The sequence below is a fragment of the Aulostomus chinensis genome, chromosome 4, assembly GCF_037954235.1.
Source record: "Aulostomus chinensis isolate RoL2024-O1b breed Wild chromosome 4, RoL_Achi_v1.0, whole genome shotgun sequence".
In the NCBI taxonomy this organism is placed as follows: domain Eukaryota; kingdom Metazoa; phylum Chordata; class Actinopteri; order Syngnathiformes; family Aulostomidae; genus Aulostomus; species Aulostomus chinensis.
In genome coordinates, this window is record NC_141323.1 from 17524091 (window position 1) to 17548620 (window position 24530).

At 42.9% G+C, this 24530-nt stretch overlaps 1 protein-coding gene across 5 annotated transcripts; it reads right to left on the reverse strand.

Moving 5' to 3' along the window:
- Positions 1–2194: 2194 nt before the first annotated feature.
- On the reverse strand, positions 2195–23921 carry LOC147262888 (uncharacterized). 5 transcript variants are annotated; one of them, XM_086202169.1, is made up of 24 exons: positions 23686–23921; positions 21270–21472; positions 19503–19607; positions 19214–19309; positions 18890–19000; positions 18075–18198; positions 17573–17954; positions 16795–16862; positions 16464–16710; positions 16131–16309; positions 15385–15607; positions 15155–15303; positions 14495–14589; positions 14122–14279; positions 13899–14044; positions 13546–13798; positions 13353–13465; positions 13038–13269; positions 12769–12908; positions 12424–12673; positions 11874–11998; positions 11080–11332; positions 2996–3099; positions 2195–2906 (listed from the first exon to the last, which is right to left on the reverse strand). In XM_086202169.1, exons 1-24 carry the CDS (start codon positions 23705–23707, stop codon positions 2899–2901), a joined length of 3786 nt encoding a protein of 1261 aa, XP_086058295.1. In that variant the 5' UTR covers positions 23708–23921; the 3' UTR covers positions 2195–2898. The 5 variants fall into 5 exon arrangements, 4 of the variants coding, with proteins under 4 accessions (XP_086058295.1, XP_086058294.1, XP_086058293.1 ...); XM_086202168.1 differs by lacking the exon at positions 23686–23921 and adding an exon at positions 22768–23029 and having other exon boundaries at positions 13353–13462; XM_086202167.1 differs by lacking the exon at positions 23686–23921 and adding an exon at positions 22768–23028 and having other exon boundaries at positions 14495–14586.
- Between the last annotated feature and the right edge of the window lie 609 nt (positions 23922–24530).

Below are 24530 nucleotides of genomic sequence, written 5' to 3' on the forward strand. Positions count from 1 at the left end.
TTATCGGCAGAGCATGGATAAACCTTTGGCACTATTCACTCCCAATAAGGAGGAAGTCTTGACTGGTGATGACGTCAGGTTTTTCCCATTGTCTCTCTTCCCCCATCCAAACATACTGTTTCTTAGTCGGGCCAGCCGCTGGTTCCTCTCAGCTTATTGCAGACGGAGAAATCTAATTGTGAAGACATGGCTTCTGAGACGCATGACATGAAACAGGCTTTTTTTTTTTTTTAGGAAGCCCAGTTGTGGACTGTAACATGGGTGATCATGATATCATATCTGCTAGGTATTTTTACGAATTCTATAATTCAAAAGTAAGATGCCCCGGCGGGTTTTGCTTGAGTTTGCTCTTAACTTAACTTAACTTAACTTACTGTTAAACTCTGTTGTTATTGTAAAATACACAAAATAGACATCTGCTGAGCATTTTTGAATGGAGAACAAATTATTGAATACACATTTACAATGAATTTACATGATAAAGACAAGAGTGTTGCTGAAGTGGAAACTGAGCACAGAGCTCAGTGTGTGTGTGTGTGTGTGTGTGTGTGTAATTGCAAGGAAACCGAAGAGCTTCTACATGGTGCAGACAGAGGAAGGTTCACTGCTGCTTCCCAGTGACGCCGCGCTGGTGGATCCTGACAAACCCAGGATCTGTCTTTGGGCCGAGGGTCACCATGTTTTTTTCAGTTCATCACATTGTTTGGCCGAGTGAGAGAACATGAATGCGCCTGACCACCATAGCGCTGAACCCATCAGTTTGTGCCGCTTTGGTTTTCAAACTTTATAGGAAATTACACAGGAATTTACACCAGATAATTCACCTGAACAGCATGGGAGTCTTTGGCATATTTTAAGCACAAGATCAAGTGACTGCCTACCTTGTGACAGGAAAAGTGTGTTAGGCAGTGGGTTGCCTAGCAATGCTCCTTTGGATTCCCATCATTACACTTCAACTAATCTAATAGATGCAGAGCAGGAACCTGGGGCTGACTATACAGCTGGTGCAAACAGCAGTTAATCATCTGTGTGGGTTTAAGAGAGAGGGAAATATATTTCACTGCTGGCTATGAATTAATGCTTGACAAAACAATTTTTTTGTGATCTAAAAATTGTGTGTTTTCTCCTCCGATTTTAAGACAATGTCTGTTTTGATGGGAGAAGTAGCCTTATTTGAGAATGTGGAGAGGCCCGGCTAAAGGAAGGTGATAAGAGGGACACTTAGGCGATGGTGTTGCAGGCTAAAAGGGGAGATAATCAGTGCAGCCAAATGTACATGCGAAGTTTAAAGAAAAAATCACATTAAGACTGATGTATCAATCCCGGACTAGCCCTTAAAACAATTAGCATCAGAGAAGTCAGTAAGTTTGTGACTAAATACCTGAGATAAAGTCTGAGGTTTACACTTAGATGTATATATTTTTAATTTTATCAATGGCATAAGGCACACTTGTAAATGCCACTTTTTTCAGCTGTGATGTGGTTGCTAATAAATGGCTAAACAGGATAATGTTAGCTAAATGTCATCCCACCAAAGTGGAAAGACGCCCAATGCTAGTGTAGTTTGTTCTTAAACGCATATGAGCCTGTCACCTGCAATTAGGTATCAATAATTTAAAAAAAATGTTGCTCATTGGTGAAGATTATCTTGCTGATAAAATGTCTACATCATCAACTGCCTGAAATAAGCCCTCAAAATATAATAATTTAACGTAAAAATTCCACTGGTTTTGGTTGAGGGAGCAATTGCGATGCTAAGTTCTGGGTTAGCCAAGCACGTATCACTATTTCACAAAAAACACAGTGTATAAAGATAAACTGTGTCAATAATTGAGCGTACGGATGAGTGAGAAATGTGTGTTAGTGATGGGGGTAGCAAAAGAATAACCACCCTACCCCCCCCAGAACAATTCAGGAGCAAGATTGTGACGAGCTAGAGCTAGCTGACCGTGAGTTAGCTTAGCACAACGAATGGTGGGACTCTCCTGAGTCTTTGAAGATTCAGTTTGCGTTCTTGCTCTAATTTTTTTTATCATGAAGTGCCAGTCACCTGTGTTAACGAAAATATGTCTCCCTCCCTTGCACGTTGTAGAATGAATGTACAAAGAAGTGTGTTTGTTGTTTGTTGTCATGCTCATGTTGTGATGATGGATTTACTACTCATATTATAACTTTCATTGTACGAAGTCGTAAATCTGAAACATGTTTTATTACACGTGACAAATCACAGAAATATATCCTAAATTAAACATAATAGATATGACACAACCTGTATTCATTTATGGGAAAAAAAAAATGCTTCAGTAAAATGTTCAAAATTAAAATAAATTAAGCAAACTTTGGAATATTAATTTAAATAAATACTATTCATGAAAAAAATGTAAAAAAAAAAAAATCTCACTTTTCACCAGCTAAATATGAAACATTGCAAAGACAGAAGTTTTAGAGTTGAACTAAGACATACAAGTGAATGTAGGCTGTGACTGTTTTTGCTCTGGTTCTTTTCAGTTTAAAGGTCAAATACAAAATCATTTGACACAAGTAGAAACATGTTCTCCAGAGGAAGACAGCATTTTGTGATTCCCACCAGGTCAAGAGCAGAGGTTCTTTCTTGTCCCTTGAGTCCTGAGTGTCAAGTTGGAAGTGTCATGGCTCTATTGTAAATATCACTAAAACACACAAACACACACAGGCTGAAGAAGGTGTGTGTGTGAAGAATGTACAAGTATTTGAAGTATATACAGAGGCAAATGTAGCCTGGACAGGCTCTGTTATGGCATCTGTAAACAACTGCATATCACAGCTGTTAATTTCACAGTTTCTGCATCAATGCCCTGGTTGGATTTTCTTCTTCTGCTGCATCGCGTTCTTCATCTGGCCCCACAAAACAGGACGGTTTCACGACTCTGGATAACACAGAACATCTCTGTTGTTAAAGTGCACATTTAAATTCTGAGCTGGTGATGTAAAATTGCTGGTCACTCTGTCTTCTTACCCATGACATCAGCTGTCTCTTCAGTCTGTGGGTCAATGTTGACATACTTGCTGCCAAAAACATGCACCAGCTGGTCAAAATATTTGCATTCCTGTTTCTCTCCTCTGAAAATGAGACAATATTTCAGTTAGAAACTCTTATAAGCAACAACTAAAAACAATGAACGCTATACCTGCCAGTGTTTTTTTTTTTTAAGTTGCCACAATATATTTTGCTCCATGATTATAAAAATTGAACATATCAAAAGAAAAACACACACACACACACAAATGAAAAAGACTAAAATGAAATAATATAAAATGAGCATGGATATGACATGGACCCTATCCCAACTGGCATTGGGCAAGAGGCGGGGTACACCCTGGATGGGTCGCCAGTCCGTCGCAAGGTCACAGGATACTTTGACATGGTCACCGGGGGAAGTGAGGATCGAACTGGCGACCCTTCGGTTGCTAGACGGCCACTCCACCTCCGAGCCATGCAGCCCAAGCTGAGCAACATGTATTCTATAAAAGAAAGGATTTTTGAGCAGAAAATTGATGTGATCTTTGTACTTTATTGTTTCGACAGTAACCCCCCCCCCCCCCCCCCCACCACCACCACCACCACCACCACCAAGGAACCATCCACAAGGTGTGCAACAGTGCCCTCCGCAGTAGAACAGTGAAACTGACAGAATAATCTTGTCTTGTTCTTTGGATGCTACATGATGAGATCTGATGAGAACAGAAGAAAAACTAGTGGTTGCTTTTTTCCCAGACAGACTTGAGTACAGCAGTGGTCTTCCCACAGGTCTCTCTAGAGCGGTGATCAGGCAGATGCAGAATGCTGCGGCCAAAATTGTAACCAGGACCAACATTGCCCGTTTTCAAATCACTACTGATAAGGAATTTTAGCTGGTATCCTCTGTTTTAGCTCTCTTGTACCTCAGCTTCCAAATTCGTCTGTGAGGTCAACAGCTGGTCTGACCCCAGGGCCTCGGCCTGAATCGGCGGAGAACCTGTAGTGCCTCTCATAGTCGTAAATTTGTAGTCAGAACACTTACTGATAGTTAAGCTGACAATCACGGCGCCAGCGTTGTCTACATGCATAGCTGTGTTTAGACGACGTGAAGGTCACATTTGTGCAAAATGTCCTTATTCGCTAGTACTGGGTGGTGCCTGACACGTATAAGTATGACTGTTTACAGATGTCAGGTCAGACGTTCTGGGGTCAGCTGACTCATCCTCATCTCACAGCGAACCTTGTACATCTGTCATGGTCATGTCCAGCAAAGGGATCAAGCGTAACCCATCTCTGAGTTTCCAGATTGAAAAATTCCTCCACAAATTCGGCGTTATCGGCAGGATCAGGACCATCGGTGTGAGCAGCACACTTAACAACTTTATAACAACCAGGAGTTTCAGGAGTGCCTCGAGAGGAACCGATGTCACAGAAAACAAACGTCACCATTGAAGGGTAAGAGGTCGACCGCTCATTTCTGATCTCTGGAAACAGCCCAATAAATCTCATGTTGTGTAAGTTGCACGCCAGCATTCTTTGTACTCCGGACAGCTTGTTTTTGTCTCTTCCTGATCACGGAGCACTGCAGGCCGCCCCGGTTTTACAGTCAGCATAAGATGTCATGTATTGCTGGAAATTGCCAGATTTTAACATGAAAAACATCTTCACACGAGAGTACAGAGTCCTCCCCAGCTTGTGCTTCGCTCATGTCTGCTATGAAGCCAGTCCTGAATTGTTTTGTGCAATACAGAAATGATGTTAAAAACTTTTTGAGCTTGACAGTAGGCCTAAATTCTGACACAAGTTTTGTATATTGGCCCCCAGGGATGTGTGATGCCTGCGAGTTTGTCTGATCAGCATGCAGCTCGGCTCAAAACTGATGGCTCTATCCCACGCGTTGTTTTGGCCGTGTCCCAAAGAAATGAGATAACTGCACTGCAGGGAATGACAGCTAAATGCCAAGCACTCAGAGCAGCTAGGAGTGAAACGACTCATCAAACATTAACTCATCTAGTTGAAGATGTGTGTGTGTTAAAACTGGAGGGGCCTGTACAGCTGCCTCCTGGTGTGTTTCAGCGTCAAATGCCACCCGCTCCAGTGCACTATGGCCCGGCATCCGAGCTGTCTGAGGTGCCTTCATCACTCTGCTGAACACAAGAATCATGTTGCTAATGGGAAAATGCTAAACTGCTTGTGATCAAACAATACCATTTCCCCCTCGCTCGATAGCAGTAACTGAGCCTGTTGTTCAGTTGTTGATGCATCAGGTAGCGTCGGTTGACACACTCAGCCCTTGTCATACCCCAATCCTACCTATTCAGTGGTCGCCCAAATTACTGAAGATTTGTCCAGGACCTCCAAGCTATAAATGATATTGTTGTCCCCGTGACACCCCGGTCCCTCACCAATTCTATCCTAGCATTATTGCCCTCTGACTCAACTTAAGACACAGTCATTGACCTGAGCTCAGCTTTCTTTTCCGTGCCATTGCACAAAGATAGTCAGTATCTTTTTGCTTTTACATTCTAAGGGTAAGCAGTTGACCTGCACCTCCCTGCCACAGGGTTACTGTGAGTCGCCGGGTGTATGTGCTACAGCCGTCAAAAGAGATTTTGATGATTTACAATTGCCAGATGGCACTGTTCTGTTGCACTATGCTGATCGCGTCCCCCACAAAAAAGGCCTGCAGAGAGGGCTCTATACTCTTGATGCAGAGACTGGCTGAGTTACAGTTTTCCCTCCCACAAGTGACAAACTTAGGCCGTGTATTGAAGTCAAGTCAAGTCAGTTTTATTTGTATAGCGCCAAAGCACAACAAAAGTTATCTCATGACACTTTACAAGTACAGCAGGTCTAGCACCACACTCATTCGATGAATTTACACCCAACGACGCTCCCTGAGCAAGCACATCCTGCAACTGAAGGTGGGTCAGCGCCTGCTGCTTTCATGACAGAGTGAAATTGCTGAGATGCCCCCCCCCCCAAGACCAAAAAGGAGATATCATTTTTCCTCAGTATGACCAACTTTTGCCGTCATTGGGTGCCTGAGTATGCTGTCATGGACTCTGTGTCGTGGCCTGCTATGCTGCAAGCTGCTCCAAATGTGGTGACATGGACAGATGAAAGCCAAAGTGCTATGGTGATCTGAAACGCGCTCTTATGTCCGCTCCAGCACTGGGCCTTCCTGACTACACTCAACCTTTCCATCTGCATGCCCAAGAGACAGAAGGTTTTGCAACAGCCATTTTGGTGCAAAACCTCACCGTAGGCTTGTGAAGTATTACTCCTTGAGACTCTGCCCCTTGGTTAAGGGACTACCTGGTTGTCTGCCATCTGTAACCGTAGTTGCTATGATGAGAGAGAAGTCCTCTCCTATAGTGCTAGAACATGACTCTGTCGCTCATGTGAATCACGCTGTAATGCACATTTAAAATTGCACAGCCACTCGCCATTCAGGTTACGAGGCCATCATTCTGGGCAGCCCAATCATCATACTGAAACGTTCGCCCCCTCTTAACCCTGCCACTTTGTTGCCATTAGGAGATACAGATTTGACCTTGACTGTGTTGCTGCTATTGATCCGCGTACTTCACTGAGGCCGGAGTTGCTGCAGACATCCATCACCGACTCTGATATCATTTTTTACACAGTTGGCTCAGCTTGCAGACCCGCTGATAACATTCAGTTTGTAGGCTACGCTGTTGTGTCTGACTTTGAAGTGATAGAAAGTGCGGCCTTGCCCAGGAGCACCTCCGCTCAGGCCGCAGAGCTTTATGCTCTCACGCACACTTGCAGCAGAAAAAGTGGCAACGATTTATACAGATAGTCGATATGCTTTTGGAGAGGTTCATGATTATGGACAGTGGTGGAAAATGAGAGTTTTCTTGACCTCATCTGGAAAACCGATTCAGCACTACAAACTAGTGGCTGACCTGCTTGAAGCCATTATGCTCCCAACTAAAGTAGCTGTTGTGAAGTGTACCGCTCACACAAATGGTTCTGATCCTGTCTGAAGAAGAAATACGTTGGCCGATAATGCAGCCACACAAGCAGCCATCTCCTCTTCCCCCGTGACTAACCAATGTACTTCCACTCAGCCTGTGCATTCTCCATGCTCTCCCTCCGATAATAATGTCGCTGTTTGACAAGAACGCCCTGATGATAGGAAGCAAGACTTATGGACGCGGAAAGGCTGTGTCCCTCATGCAGAGTCGGGCTTATGGCAGCACCCAGATGGCCGACTGGTTTGTCCTCGTTCCCTCCTACACGCGTTGGCCCGTGTTACGCACAGACCCACTCATGTAGGAAAAGGGGGGATGAATGACGTAATAAGATCGCAGTGGTTTGCACCCGGTATTACACAGGTTATGCAGGAATTAGTAGATGCATGCATGACATATCAGTTAATTAGACGAAGGGCAATGTAATAAAACATGATCATTTGGTTCCGCAAGCTGTACCTTTCGGGAACTTGCAAGTTGATTTTGTGGACATGCCTAACTGTCAGGGCTATAAATATCTGCTTGGGTCTGTGGATCAGTTTTCCAGGTGTTAAAGCATATCCAATGAGAAGAGAAGACGCACGTAAGGTGTCTGTTGAAAGATATCATCTCCAGGTACGGAATCCCAAGAAGAATAAACTCTGACAATGGGCCCACATTCAGAGCTAAAGTAGCACAAAACTTAGCCAAAGGGTTAGGGTTGCAGTGGAAATTGCATGTTCCTCATCGTCCCGAGAGCAGTGGCCAAGCGGAAAGAAGGAACTGCACAAGTAAAGAAAAGCTGACTAAAACAAAGTTAGCAACAGGCCTAAAATGGGTCGATGCAATGCCACTTGTTCTATTATGCAATCAGAAGCACGCCAAATGCAACCACAGGGCTAAGCCAACATGAAGCACTTATGGGGAGGCCCACGTCCACAGGGAGAAGCCCACCTTTGACACCACATAAGGTGACTCTACTAGGGACTGGTGATAACCAGGTGAACTATGTTAAAAGCTAACTGAGATAAGACTTTATCATAAACAGGCTGCTGACAAATTACCACAGCCCTCGGATAATCCAGTATATTCATTTGTGCATGGTGATAATGTGCTAATCAAGACTTTGGACAAAGAATGTCTTCCCCTAGGGGAAAAGGCCCTTCACAGTTGTTGCTGCTCACTCGAACAGCTCTGAAGGCTGAAGGGAAACCCAAATAGATTCATGCCACAAGATGCCGGCTGGCCCCCGTGGACTGCCAGAAGGAGGGGTAAAATGGTGGATAAGAGGAAAGTTTACATCAGTTATTTTTGTCAGCCTAATAGCTATAATAGGCAAAAGACTCGCACCAGAATACACCACCTCCCTCAGTGAAGAATCTAAGCTCAGACCTTGACACTTTGCCTCACACAGCTCCTGTTTATCAGACCATGTCTCCATCTCCAGGGAGCCAGGGAGGAGAGGGCCAGATTGGTATGAACACAGCCCAGACATCGGTTGAGTCAAGCCAATCTGATGCATCGCTCCCTCTTCATAGCAGGGACAAAAGGGGGGTGCAATATGTTGCTTTCAAATGCCCAGTAGTTAGATGACTTTTAATATGCAAGTCCAGAATCCTTTGTACAAGGACAACGGTGGTGGCAAACCAGAGGCCCTAAGAAAGTAACAGCCACCACCTCCATCTGCCCTGTAAACACTACTAAAGTTGCGTACAAATATTTTACTGCAGGGGATGCTGAGCTCTGGTGTTTTACCAAGCAGCAATTAAAAGAAAATCCGGTTTGCTTCGATTGGAGAGTGAGTTATCAAAGGGTCACAGGTGAGGTGTGGAGTTGCTCTAATAAAGCAAAAGAGGCAAGGCAAGGCAAGGCAAGGCAATTTTATTTGTAGAGCCCGTTTTCACAAACAGTTTGTCTCAAAGGGCTTCACATGGCATCATAACAACATCCTCTGCCCTTAGACCCTCACATCGACTGAGGAAAAACTCCATAGAAAACCCTTTTAACAGGGAAAAATCTGAGAAACCTCAGGGTGAGCAACAGAGGAGGGATCCCTCACCCAGGACGGACAGACGTGCAGTAGATGTTGCTACAGACAAGAAAACAGTTTACAATGCAGAATGTGAGAAACACGGAATGAGGATCACGTGAGGATCACGATAGTCACACTCACTCAGATTTACTCGCAGCCATAGTTTGAAACTGTCTGTAGTGCCTGGTGCAACCCCAACCACAGCTGCAGCAGTTACATCCAAAACGATTAATACCAAAGCACTCAGAAATCACGGTTTTAAATCTAATACAGCTCTTGAATAAATGGTGGATTTTGCTTGGGAACAGAACCTCTCTGGGTGTTGGGTCCATCAAAATATGGCCGCCTCAATCCGTGCTCCAGTGTTTGTGCCATTTTTCAGGGTGGATTACAAGTTTTTCAGTTGGAATGACTGGGCCTTCCTGCTTTCTGATGAAGCCGAGTATTGTTACTCCCACGCAGATCCGCGTGAGCCTGACACATACGAGAGGGCTGTGATCCAAGCCCCCCTGAGGCCTGTTGAGTTTAATGGCAGCGCCCACTCCGTGGAGCAGAATAGTGACCTTTGGGCCCTGGCCTACCACCCCTCGTCTGACTCAGACAACGAGGAAGGTAGTGATAAAAACATGATTGAAATGTGATCCTGAGCACTCTCCCTCTGCCTCTGTCCCCTTGATAAAGCAAACCACACGCTGCTGAGACTGATTCCAGTTATTCTTATTGTATTTCATTATTGCAATTTGTATGTTTATTATTTGCAAAATTTCAGAAATTACTCATGAATCTTTCACCTTTTTTGATTATCAGGATTTACATGTTATCCACGTATTTACTTTTCATCATTAGTTTATGAAGCTGAGTTTTTGAAATCGTGTAATTATTTACCTTGGTTTCAGTTTTTACAATTTGGTGCATTTGAGTAGTTTAGTGATTGCGGTGTTATGTTGTTTCTTCTCCTTCTCAGCTCTGCCCATACAGGAAACCAGTTGAGTGGTCTGAAGGTGTTGTTTTGAGCTCCACTGATTCATATTAACTGAGACACAAGCCGGGGCTAAAATTCCCTTATGGATGTAGGACTTTTGATGTGTTCGATCCTAATCCCATGGGAGAAGATGGACGAATGCGGAGCGTTTGGACTCTTGTCCTGATCAAGAAAGATTTTCCTCTTTCAGCGGATTCTTAACGTGATCTTGAAGAATCATTTTGCTTTGATTAAGACTCAGCTAAAGTCAAGGCTGAAGCACAATCAGATTTGATTTGATTTGTTTTATAGGAACAGTTTTAATCTAATATATTCACATGTGCTCTTGTCATTTAAGGTTTGAGTTTGATAGAATGTGTTGTAATCACATTGTAATTTGGTTCATTTTGATTATGTTGGAATCATTCAATACATGTTGGACTTTGTGTTTATTGTTATTATGAACTGATTTGCTCAAGAGATCACTCTCCAGAGTCAGGGACACTATATTGAGTTTTATCCTCTTATGTCAACATGAGGTTTTGCTCAACGGACAGTTAGATAGGGCAGATTGGCTCTTTAGCCAGTTCCTTGTCAACAGTGGAGCGGGGTGTTTGGGCAGCTGCCGTTACGTGCGTACAGTACATGTGTAGCTGTGTTAAGACTACGTGAGGGTCACATTTGACTGGTCTCCAGTCTGCCAAAGACTGTTTATAACAACTTCTATGATATTAATGCTCTGCTCTTGTTCCAAGAGCCACAATTAAACACAGTGTAGCTGCCCTAAGCTCCTACGCTCCTCCCAGATTGCCAGAAGAGCTGAGAATTGCTGGCTAATTTGAAATCCAAGCAAAAAAAAACCTACCTGTTTTCCATTTCTTTTAATCCACAGCTGCATATTGCTTGTATATTTGTTGCTTTGCTACTTTGATTATTTGTAGTTAGGTTTATCTGTCTTTATCCCACCCAGACTTTATTGTTGCCACTTATTATTCTTTTTTTATGTTTTCTTTTGTACTCTGTAAAGCACTTTGAGTTCCCTGTCGGTGAGTAAATATGCTACATGAATAAATTTGCCTTACAACAGAGGAACACGGGGTTCACTTACCTCCTGCCGTCGAGGAAGTGTCGGAAGTTGGCCCTCAGCCTCTTGATCCTGTTCTGACACTGCTCTGGCGTGCGCTGGTAACCCTGGCTTGCCATGATATCGGAGATCTGCATGTAGATGTGTTTGTTCTTGGTGCAGCTCTTCAAGTTCTCCTGAACATCCTCGCTCCCCCAGATATCAAGGAGGGCCATGGTCTCTCCGTCGCTCCACAGAATCTTAGTGCTTTCAGCCCCCCATTGGTTCCCAGAGGACACTATGAAACAAGAGTAAGCAGAGTAAGAGAATTTTTTTCTGGACAGAAAATGACATCAAGTACTTGTACAAGTATTTGTATTCGAGCAGTGCATCAAACTTCAAACTTGGCACTGCTTTTCCTTTAGATTTCTTGCATTTAGAGTGCGATCCAGGATAACCTGTAATATTTAGCTAACAGCAACATTGCCATACGGAATTAGAGGCACTTTTGCACCATTTATATTACTTTTAATGAGCTGATAAGGAGTAAATATCCAAAGTAAACGGCAGGCTAGTAAACTAGGAGGGTGAATGTAACAAAAACAAAACGGATGGACGAAATGCAGCTACCAAATTCAATTCTGAAGTATCAGTGATGTACGAGCGCTAAAGCTGATTGACAGATATTCAACCACAAGGGAGGGGGAAAAAAAGAGGAAATAATCCAAATTTCTCTCCTGCCATATAACTTTATCCATGGTGTATAAAATGATTCAAATGTGCCACTTCATATTTTGAATTATGTAACCAAGCTGCTAAGAATTTTACTGCGGTGTCACCTTTCTTTAGTTCAAGCGTGCAGTCCTCCGGCTCGTCTGTGACTGACACATCTGTGATCAAACTGTCCCCTTTCAGCTCCTTCCTGAAGATTTCCTCCATCTCACTGAAAAATTTAAACTCCTCCCTGTGGATGAAGACATAAAAAAAAAAAAGCACCTTGCATTTTAATATGAGATTATCTGACAAGCGATGCTTGTGAGTGAAGGAATGCTCTCGGACATGTTTTTGCTCAGGATCAAATCAAAAACCAGTCGCAGGGATTGTGTGAGGAGTGACAGAAAGCACTGGTGCTACGAGGGAAAATGTATTTACCGCAGACCGTCCTGAAGCCAGGATTTTTTTAATCTGAGCATTTGCATCATAATTAGTTTCCATGACATTTTCAAAAACAACCCTCATCCCTTGTGCGATTTAGTCTGTGATGTTGGTTTGAAATACATGACAAAATATCGCAGATTTTTGACCAAATTAAGTTGCATCGCAATGTTGGCTATTAAATACCAGCACATTTATGTATTTGCAAACATAAACAATGGTGCCATTACTGACTTTTCATGGAGGAAGCCATATTTAAGGCGCTTGATGCGGGTGTAGCACTGTTCCGTGGTCCTCGTATATCCTTGGTTACTCATCTTCTCAGAGATGTACTCAAAGACATGGCGGTTCTTCAGGCATCCTCGCAGGGTGAGCTGGATGTTGTCTTCACCCCAGATCTCCAGCAGGGTGCGCGTCTCCTGGTCAGACCAGGGTGTCTTCCTGCTCTGGTCTGATAGGAGGTGGCTGGTGGAAGGTTGCTCATCTGACGGGTGGAGCATAAGTGGGTAAGCACATGGTGCAAAGGGGCGCTGACATGAAAAGTACTTGTGAAACTGACGTGATCATATTTAAACCTACACACGTCAGGATAGGTTTCCAACAGGGGCTGCAAGGTGGCATCAGCGGCTGAGGTTTTGAATTCAGAGAACACAGAGTAGTCACCGAGCACCGGAGCCAGGAGGTTGAAGTACTTGAACCCTGCAGACCGACTACCATTTCTGGAAGAAGATGATGTAAAAGTAAGCTGAGATATGGGGCGTTTTTTTATTGAAATGAAAAACTTCAAAATTTCAGCAAACATTTGATTATCTCTGCGGGAAAACGATCAAATTATCCATTTTATTTACCTCCGACTGTTGCAGAACCGCCTGTAAGTCTTCTTCAACCTCTTGATCCTGGAGTGGCACTGTTCCGCGTTCCTCATGTAGCCCATGGAGGCCATCTTCTCAGCTATTTCGGCAAATATATGCCCGTTGCGGACACAGGTTTTCAAGCTGTGCTGCACATCGTCTGCAGCCCAAACTTCAACAAGAGCCACCGTCTCCAGCTCCGTCCATGCTGTGTTCATGCCATCGCCACCTGTTGCGGGAAAACTCAGCTGTCAGATTTGTCTTGGGAAGTGTTTTTTCTCTTGTTAACATGTAGCAAAATGTTGTTTGTACCTGGATCCTCGGGTTGTTCGTCTCTTTCATCGTATTCATCAATAGAAACAGCCTCCTGTCCCAGGATCTCTTCTAACTGGTGATAGAACCGGTAATCGATATTTCTTCCACTTCTTGAGGGAATGAAAAATCATAATTACTACTTTGTCGAAGGAATAACTCGATGATATCTGGAAACAAAGATGCATCTCACTTCTTGCGGTCGTAGCAGTGTCGGAAGTTGTTCCTCAATGACTTGACTTTCCAGCGGCATTGTTCCGGGGTTCTTGTGTAGCCGAGGTCGTGCATTCTCTCTGAAATGTTTGCGTACACGTGCCCATTGTGGACGTAACCCCTCAGTGACCTCTGTACTTCCTCATCTCCCCAGATGTTGATGAGCGCAGAGGTTTCTTCGTCTGACCATGAGCTTGGTGCTGGTTTATCTGCAGAAGTGTTGTTTTCGCCATCTGACAGTGAAGCACAAACTACATTTGAGCAACGTTAATTACAAAAATTCCTTTTTTACTGTGTGTAAACAGCAGGAGTGAGTAGATGGGGGTATCATACCTGTTTCGGTCACTGATTCCCCGTTGGAGTCTTCTGATATTTCAATGGAATCCGTGATCATGGTGGAAGATGTAGACGGCTGCTTGTCCAGGATTTGCTCCATCAGATCATAGAATTTGAAATTGATGTTATCGGTCCCTGATGAGCTACAAAGTCAAGGACTTCAAATGAGTTCAAAACCCACACATGTCGTAAAGTAAACAAACTGGACGATCGTGTTTACCTCATGCTTTCCTGGCACTGCCAATAGGTGGCCTTCAGTCGTTTGATTCTGGCGTGGCACTGCTCGGCACTGCGGGAGTAGCCGTGGACGGACAGTTTCTCTGATATTTCAGTGAAAATGTGACCGTTGTGTGGGTAGCGTCTCAAATTCTGCTGGACCTGAAATACAAGTGAGCTTCACATGTCAGAGGATGAGCACCACGCCTTAAGGGATGCTTGTCAGACATTCAGGTGTTTGAGTTTGATTTTAATTTCCTGCACGCTTGCAATTCATCACATTGACATTAAAATATAAATTATTGTTCATACCACAGTGATGTGAAATAACAAAAAAATAACAATAGTAGTACAGTTTGATTACTGGTGAATTCTACCTGTGGGTCTCCCCAGAGCTCCAGCAGGATGATGGTTTCTTTGTCGGACCATGGAACTTTCTTCCTGTCATCCTGAACTCCAATAGCCACAGCTACTGAACACACACACACACACACACATTGATACAGAAAGACACATATCTAAATCCATGACACTGAATTACACTCTTCATTTCATATTCCATCGACTGATAATGATATTTACACATTTTTCTTCCTTTTTCACAAGGATTTTCTAAAAAAATTATCATTATAGAGTGATGCAGAAGCCTAAAATGTTCTACTGTATGCGAATGTTGACAAGGAGTCATCTGTTGAATTGTCCAAAAAAGGTCTGGTTGTTTGTTACATACTAATACTACTTCAGTACTTAGTGCCATCTGTGCAACAAGAGCAGATGGGGTTAGCGAATTAGCATGCTACCTTTAGCGACACAACACATTTACTCTTGTGGAATGTTTATCTGTCATTAATTTACAATTTGCTGATCAATTTTGAATACTTTAAGATAAACACGTCTACATATATCTAGGCACGCACGGGCGCGCACACAAAATCACAAACGTAAATATGGACAGAATCAGTAAACTGTCGACTTATTTTGGAGAAGATCAATGCATTGCCCATTTATCTTTTGTTGCTGGAATTTGGAGGGTTTACCGAAGTCCTGGTAAGGGTAGGAAGGAAAGTCATCATCCTCAGGCTCTCCTGGTATTTCATTCAGCTGTGGCACCATAGGGCTGTTCTTCACTAAGATTGCTGCCAATTCGTTGTAAAACTTGCACTGAACTTGCTCCAGTCCCTTCGTGCTACAGGTTGGAGATACAATGAAGACAATCATTAAACCTCATGTCTTTTCGTTTCATCCCTTCTGCTGTAATCACACGTACTTGTTTTCGTAGCACTGCCTGAATGTTGATTTCAGCCTTTTCAGCCTTGTTTGACACTGCTCGGGAGTTCTGGAAAAGCCCTGAGCTGCCATCTTGTTGGATATGGCGGAAAAAATGGGGCTGGTTCTGTGCGATCCTCTCAGTTCCTGCTGCAGCTTGTCTTCACCCCATAAGGTGATGAGGGCTAGAGTCTCCATCTCTGTCCAGGGAACACTTCTAGTTCCTTCAATTAAGAGTACATGCAGTTATTATGTAGCCTACAAATAATACACAATAATGGTGCATGACATTTGAGCTGTGGGAAAACACAACACTAAAGTCTGGATCTTTTCCTGTGAGGCGAAGCACATGATACACTCAAGATCACTTTGAAAATAAGAGAGAAGAAAGGAGCAGGTGGATTGAAGCGCTAAAGTGTCATCATTTTAAATGGAATATATTTAGTATTTAGAGTGTATAGAAAACTACTATTATTTAGTTTATTATAGTTTGACAGAATGAAAGAAACTATGAAATACAAAAATACTGGAAAAATATGGCGTTGGCTGAGTGGTTGCCTGGCGTGGTTTTGTTCCAGAACCCCCCCCCCAAAAAAAGTTTTCTTTTAAGCTCCTTGTAATTTTAGCTGCTTGCATTTTTCAATCAACATTGATTTTATAATGTTAAAGAGAAAAAAACAAATTATCAAACATCTAACACCCACTTTAAGGTTTAATGAACTGAGTTACACAATAGTGACGTCATACCTATTTCCAGTGGATTTGTGTGCCCCACAAACTGCAAATCCTCATCACCGTCCTGAGACTCGTCTTCCTCGATGACCTCATCAACATCATAGGTGAACTCAGGAATAGTCGAGGAAGCTGAGGATCCGAGTATTCGCTCCAGCTGCTCGTAAAATTTATATTCCAGTCTGGAATTCCCTCTGGTATTAAACCAGGACAAAAAGAAAAGGACATTCCATTAAAAAAACAAAACAACTGACAATTCTATGAATGACTCCGACAAACTAAAATTACGGGACAGAAAGACGGGAGCACGAAGCAAAGAAGACACAAAGCTTGTGATTTAATACACACTTGGCGTTCTGACGGAACAATTTCTTGAGCCGTTTGATCCTGGTCTGGCATTGTTCGACTGATCTCATGTGGCCCCTCTCCGCCATCTTCTGTGCGATCTGAGTGAAAATGTGACGGTTCTTCAAGCAGCCCTTCAAGGCTCGTTGCATTGAGTCCTTCCCCCATATGTCCAGTAGATTTAGCGTCTCCTCCTCCGACCAGGGAACTTTAGCGTCACTCACGACAGGCAGAGAAGCCTCCTGAGAATCTACGAAGAAGGAGGTGAGTCAGTCAAAGACCTGTCGTTAGAGAACTACGATTATTTGCGGATTCATGGGTGAGTTGTACGAACCTGTATATTCTCCCCAGATTGAGATTAGAGGAGATTCACCTGAATTCTCATCATCCACTGAAGCATCACTGCGAGGGTGAGATCATTGATTTAAGTGAACTTCAAGGAGGTATCCGGGTTTGTCGCAGTTGAAATGAACGGGATGTGGATATATTTTTTTCATATTATGATATGAAGAATATAATTGCACAAACTACAATGTCCAGGTAATGAAGTGAGTAGATGCACAACAACTAAGAAATCTATTGCGTCTCTCAACCATCCAGCAAAATTGGCCACTGGGTGTTCAGCTGTGAACATGCTAACATTTGCTAATTACACCTTAAAACCGATGCAGATACACATTCGTGGTAAAACACTCAATAGCTTTGATATTTCACTGACAACAAAAGGTGAAACTCAATGTAGGGCAACATGAAAAGTTATGGATCACTTGGCTCTATCTTCTAGCAACTGTATGAAAATTTTGTGGGGGAAAATCCCATCATTACCGAGGCTAAAAAAAAATTGAATGGCACATCAATGATACGCACAATTAATGTCTGTCTGATGAATTGGAAACTCCCACTGCGGAGCTACACGTGTGGTGGAGAACACGGTACCAGGAAACATGCTAGGAAAGGAGATTGCTATTTGTTGCTTAGCTCTAGTTAGCGTCTGCTAACTTTGTTTATTTTTTGGAAAGCGCAGGTTCAACGGATTTATCAAAGCTCCTTTCTCATGTTCTGTGGTCCCACAGTCTCCTTCATGTCTTCAAATCATTTTCTGGTAATCTTACATGAAAGCTGATGCCTCTATTAGCTGCTTTGTGGGTGTGTCCACACCATCGCTCAGCTTCCTCTTCCTGAGAACCCGCCCTCCTCTGAAGCTTTGGATGTTCTCATTAGCTGCTGAATCCAAGGCCTCTGCTTCAGTAGATGTGGTGAGGTCTATGGTTTCGTCGCATGGCAATTTCCTCTCCTGAGAAATGTTCCCGCCTCTAACCAAGAGCTGCCTTGTTTTGCTTGTGCTGACGGACGCATCGGGACGCGCGCTGCGCTCCGGAGGGACAGAGTCTTTGTGAGCAGGTGAGTAGGAGGTAGCGTTCATGGCAGGTTTGGTCCCAGGAGGCAGTGACATGGAGCTGAGGATGCAGTCATCCATTGGTAATAATCTAGGATCTAAAATTGAGAGTAAAGACGGCTTTAGTTTGAACATAAATCGATAAAAAAATCACCTAAAAAAACAACAACAAAAACCTTCATAGCAAAACTGTACTAAGATATGGGCAAAAACAACACCTTTCTCTTCAAAATGACCAAGGTTTCTGTGGTGTTCAAGTACGGCCTTCATGTCCTCTGGGGGGAAAAATGATTGTAAACAGTCATCGAGGAATGCTGGAGCATCCCCGAGCAAAGCTGCCAACTGAGAAGAGAAAACACATACAAGATTTATTAATCCTCCATTCACTTGTTTTACATTTCCATCCTTCCAAAGTAAACAAAAAAAACAACAACCCAGAGATCCATGCAATACGTTGTCTCTCTTTAGTTTTGTGTTACTGCTCGAAATTTGATGTCAACTGCGACAACAGCCGCTGTCATGTCTTAACTGCGGCTGCTTATCTGCCTGTGTTGCGCTGTTGTTATTGTTATTTGTGCAACTGCTTGGTTGGAGGAGGATGTCTGCTGGGACACTGTGCTGCACCTGTGCCCGGCTAACCCTCCTCTATATCTGTCTCTGGGTCAACGGTGCAGACAGATGAGCCCCAGCATCGGCCTGAAAAGGTTTCACAGTTTGGAATAAAGGCAGAACTGTTACATGTGGACATTTAGGTCTGTGTTCTATTTGGTTTTGAAAAAGTAAAGCACGAGGGGTCGATGAACTCCCTCAGCACTGTAGTGAGCGGAGAGCAAAACAGGGAGACAAACACTGCTGTTATTTAGTTACGTTAACAGAAATGAATGCATGCCTTTCTAAAAAGTCAGCATGCGTGCACTTGAAATTGAAAAACTCCCTCGATTTTGAAAGATCATTTCTAAAAAGGTGCCTATTTCATGAGTTATTATGGCCACGTTCGAGCTAATAAGCTGTTATGGGAATGTGAACGTGGCACCTGTGTGACGTCTGGAACTGGAAGAAGCTCCTCCAGTCTTGATATAAACTCCCACACCAGCATTTCCAGTGCTGCGTCATACTTGGACCCAAAGTACACAGGAAAGATTTCCTGCAAAAAAAAAAAGGGATAGAAGATCATTAGAAAGAGTTCAAAACAGCTTAAAAAAAGGATAATTTTACACATACATAAGTTTTACACACACACACACACACACACACATATATATACGCTCTATGTTGAATCTTTTGTCTGCTGTTGTGTAAAGGAGCATCTGAAATCATAATCTGACAGTAAAGAGGGATGCAGTGAGGGCCGTCTCACCTCAAAAAAATATTTTCTTTCAGATGGATCCTCCAGTAATGAATGCACCAACTCCACGAAGTTCACCTCTGACTCCTCCACCTGGTTGATGGTCACCTGATACACACACACACACACACACACACACACACACACACACACACACACACACACACACACACACACACACACACACACACACACACACACACACAGATGAGGAAAGACATGCTGAAATAAAAGCAATGGATTCTGTGACTTTATACGTGTTTTCTGTTTGTTTGTTTTTTTCCAGTGACAACTAACGTACGTGGTGATCCTTGGCGGTGCTGACAGGAGCTTTAATCCTGTCAAGATGTGGCTGGATGGTCCTCATGTCCACCGGATGCTCACTTCGACACATCTCCAGAACCAGCTGGTCGGACACACAAACGCAATTGAACAACAAGTTTGAAACTTAACTGACAATAGGGATTCGTTCATCTAATGTCTTTTTGTTTTGTTTATCATAAATGTAAAATACACTGCCTGGCCAAAAAAAAAAAAAGTCGCCAAAGTCTCTAATATTTTGTTGGACTGCCTTCAGCTTTGATTACAGCATGCATTCGCTGTGGCATTGTTTTGATAAGCTTCTGCAATGTCACAAGACTTATTTCCATTCAGTGTGCATGAATTTTTCACCAAGATCTTGTATTGATGATGGTAGAGTCTGACCGCTGCGCAAAGCCTTCCCCAGCACATCCCAAAGATTCTCAATGGGGTCTGGACTCTGTGGTGGCCAATTCTTTGTGTGAAAATGATGTCTCATGCTCCCTGAACCACTCTTTCACAATTTGAGCCCGCTGAATCATGGCATTGTCATCTTGGAATATGCCCGTGCCATCAGGGAAGAAAAATCCACTGGTGGAATAACCTGGTCATTCAGGATATTCAGGTAGTCAGCTGACCTCATTCTTTGGGCACACACTGTTGCTGAACCAAGACCTCACCAACTGCAGCAACCCCAGATCATAGTACTGCCCCAACAGGCTTGTACAGTAGGCACTAGGCATGATGGGCGCCTCCCTTCATCTGCCTCTCTTCTTACCCTGATGCGCCCATCACTCTGGAACAGGGTAAATCTGGACTCATCAGCCCACACGACCTTCTTCCATTGCTCCAGAGTCCAATCTTTATGCTCCCTAGCAAATTGAAGCCTTTTATTCCAGTTAGCCTCACCGATTAGTGGTTTTCTTTAGGCTACGCAGCTGTTCAGTCCCAGTCCCTTGAGTTCCCTTCGCATTGTGCGTGTGGAAATGCTCTTACGTTCACCACTAAACATAGCCCTGAGTTCTACTGTTGTTTTTCTTCCATTTGATTTTACCAAACGTTTAAGTGATCGCCGATCACGATCAGTCAGGAGTTTTTTCCGGCCACATTTCTTCCTTGAAGACGATGGGTCCCCACTATACTACGTCATAATGCGTTGGGCAGTTCTTAACCCAATTTTAGCAGTTTCTGCAATCTCCTTAGATGTTTTCTCTGCTTGATGCATGCCAATGATTTGACCCTTCTCAAACAGACCAACATCTTTTCCACGACCACGGGATGTGTCTTCTGACATGGTTGTTCAAGAAATGAGAAGCAACTCATTGCACCAGTTGGGGTTAAATAACTTGTTGCCAGCTGAAAGATCATCGCCCATGCAGTAATTACCCAATAGGAGGCTCGTATCTATTTGCTTAGTTAAGTCCAGGTGGCGACTTATTTTTTTGGCCAGGCAGTGTATGATAGAGTGGACAAAAAAAAATCTATTCACTTTGATTTGAAATTCACTTTTTCAAGTTTTTTCATAAATCTGAGCCGGTGCTGCTCTTTGAAAGTGATGTGCAGATGATCTCATATAATTAATACGAATACCAATAAGAAAAAAACATGGCATTACCCACAAATTTCTGTAACTGCATCCAAACCATGTCATTAATTTTGAATACAATTAAACTAAAAACCTTTAAGTGTGAAATCTGGTGGTTAAAACATTCGGTGTCTAATCCTGAATTCTACTTGTCAGTGTGACAGCAGGGTGGTTGTTACTGACCCGTGCCCTGAGGCCCAGGATGAGCTGAGCCCTCTGACTGTAGCTCATCAGCTCTGGGACCAGCTCTGTCACCATGGTAACAAACTCCTCCAGCATCCCATAGCGATCCACAAGTCCCTGCTGCACAACTTGCCACATTGCAGCCGACAGAAGCTGCAAGGGCGGGGCCAGGAGGCGTAGATAATGGACTGGAAGATCATTAGCTGGAGCGAAAGAGAGATGTAAACATTCACAACCCAAGCACAAACCGACATTGAGATTAACTGACAAATAAAAACACTTCATATATAAACCAATCAGCCATAACATTCCAACCAAGCACGCTAATGTTGTGTCGGGCCCCCTTTTGCTGCAAATCAGCTTGGACTCGTCCAGGCCTGGACTCCACCAGAAGTGTGCTGTGATATGTGGCACCAAGACGTTGGCAGCAGCTGCTGTAAGTCCTGTTTATTGTGTCATGGGGTCCCAGCACGCCAGTGGGGTTCCATAGACTTTCAGTGTTTGGCGGGAGAAATGACAGCCTTTTTATTTCTGTATGTTTTCCCATTAAAAATGGAATGGAATAAGAATGTAAACTGCTTCCAATAATGGTAAATCCTATCCTGGGTTCGTTTTTTTTCTCCCTCAAAAAAATCCTTCTAGACTTTAGATTACCTTTGGACAGGATGATTATTTTCGCAATGAATCAATGAATTGTTTTGTCAATAAAGTTTGAGAAAAAAAGAGAAAAGAATCCTCTCAATCATTCAAAGCAAAACATTCAAACTGCTGCTTTCATGCATCAAAAAAAAAAGAAAGGAAAAAAAACCTCTTAATTTTCTGCCCACATGACAACAAATCGTAAATCCTGTTGATTAAGAGTCTAGGAACAACTAAAGGTTGGTGTTTTTACTTGAAAAAAAAAAGACAGAAGATCAATCAAAGATAAGAAATAGTTGCAGATTCATTTTTCTTCAGATGAATTACTGCAGCTCTACACAACCGTCTGACTAATTCACCAACATTTTGTTTGTCACTTCCAAATAAAAGCATCGAACTTCAGAAAGTAAAAACCAGCGGTGGCACTGTGCTTCATCCACAGCACATTTAATTCATCAACACTTCTTCCACAAGCAATCCGAGCATCCTGACCCAACATCATCCACCTGACACTTCTCCAGCAGGAGAAAACTTGATTAAAAAGAGGCAAAGCGCTGCTGAAATAATGACACAACAGCTCGACCGGCTGGTGACCTGACGGCAGCATCCCTCACTAGATCCCGATGTATTGAATCAGAGGAAAATAAAAGTGTAGTTAAAAGGTCTGATCGGTAGCAAGAGGCAAAAGTCCTCTACAGATGATGGGAACAGCAGCCAGGATGCTAATCGGCTCATTGTGCACCAGGATGGTCGTTACAAAGACACCGCTGCAGGAATATTAAAGAGAATATTAGCAGTTGGTGTCCATTAATCAGTGGTAAGGTGCACTGATCCGGACCCTTCATTAGGATACACGCACCTCGACTGCTGCCAATTTCAGTTCCGCGTTTTATTTCCATTTAGCAGCTGACAGAAAAAAAACCCGAGCAGATGTCCCCCCCCTCGGGTTGTAGCGATCCGTGAAAAACCCTGATAAATAAACTCTTATTTCTAATGGATATATCGGCGATGTCCAAAACCATAAAATGCAATCTCAGTTTGGCCGGAAGCTCTGACAGAGTCTTGTTTTTATTCTCGCAGTAGGAGGGGAGACAGAACAAAGGTTTCTGGTCTCATCCGCCTCAGTCCAGATCACGGCAAGCCCTCTTTCCTGGTTGGCTGACGAAGACCGGATCAACTAAGTAGTCCCGCTTTTTAAACACCAGATGACGCTGTTTCATTTACGGACGATGAAATAAGGTCCATCAATTATTCTTTCCATTTAAGGATGCATGTGTACAGTGTATGCTTATCATATATCATGATCTGCCCCCAATTTGAATGGATTCTTCTCAATTTCTGTTTAACCCCTCCATCGGGTTTGATATAACACTTACTGCTACACACACATTTTTGAATATGTTTACGTACAAAGGTGTTTTTTTGGGAGACACAAAAGTAAACTCAAAAGGTTAACGCTTTAAATACGCCAATGTCATTCTCTTAATCTGAAAACGGGAAACCGGAAGTGCTAGCTCAACACTCGTCTTTACACACACAGAGAACAATTAAACGCATCCTCTTAACACTTTGAGGCACGGAGAGAATAGTGTATCAAACTATGATCCCTTTAGATACAGCTTTATCCGTACATATCCACTGGAATGTATGCACCAAGGAGGCTAGCAAAACAACTGGCTACAATAGCGCGCTAGCTAGCTTAGCAAGCTAGCTAAGAGAACTGTCTTGAAGTTGTCTGTGTCTTTGCCTTCTATTTTTATAATAATGTTAACGTTACCTGTTGTAGAGAAATTCTCCATTAATAGAAATGGTTCTTTTGTTGTGGCGGCACCAACCCGAAAGTTCGTAAAGAAGTTAATTTGGGAGTCGCTGTCTAGCCCCCTGATGACCGACAGCCTTCCTGTGACAATGCGAGTCCGAGAAGCCGCAGGTCCAGGACCAGGGTCCCAGCAAGACCAGGACCATTAAAAAAAAAAAAAAAAAAAAATCGAAAGTGTATAAGTGTTTGTGCCATCAAAAGCACCCTCCTCCCAAATCTGTTTATGTCCATGCCTGCACCTCATTCCAAATATAGTAGCAGGTCTGAGCAGGGGTTTATTTATATTGTGCCTTCATCTGAATGATTTGTAATATGTAGTAATTTCATCTACAAATATTTCAAGAAGTTCAGCTCTGGACCTGGTAAAAACAACAAAAAAGACCTTAGAAGTCTTTTGCCCCAGTATGAGACCTCATTAATGTCTGTAAAATGTTCAGTTCACCAAGTTAATATTCATGACAGTAAATGTGTAGCTCTAACGCTAATTGATTCCAGGCTATGTACAGTTCATTCATTTTGATTTCATTTTACAGTTACAAGTTAACTAAATACAACAGTTTATCTAAATATATACAATGTACCAATCAGATAAAACAACCAGGGAATAATTGCGCATACACGAGAATTAGTGATTCTTTATATTCAATATTAAAAATCAATATTATCAATATTATAAATCAATATAATCAATCAAGTTGCTAAACGGTGAGAAAATAGGTTTGCTTCCGCAACATGCTGCATTATATATAAAATCCTCTTCGTATGAGACAAAGGAGTGTGTGTAAAATGTTTGAAATGCAGTT

Excerpts from the sequence above, each read along its gene's own strand:
- LOC147262888 (XM_086202166.1), bottom strand. The coding sequence starts at position 22,807 with ATGGAAATAAAACGCGGAACTGAAATTGGCAGCAGTCGAG. Across the intron at positions 17,955-18,074 it reads TGGTCATTTTGAAGAGAAAG|ATCCTAGATTATTACCAATG; the intron begins GTGTTGTTTTTG and ends TCTCAATTTTAG. Across the intron at positions 14,590-15,154 it reads CTACCCTTACCAGGACTTCG|TAGCTGTGGCTATTGGAGTT; the intron begins GTAAACCCTCCA and ends GTGTGTGTTCAG.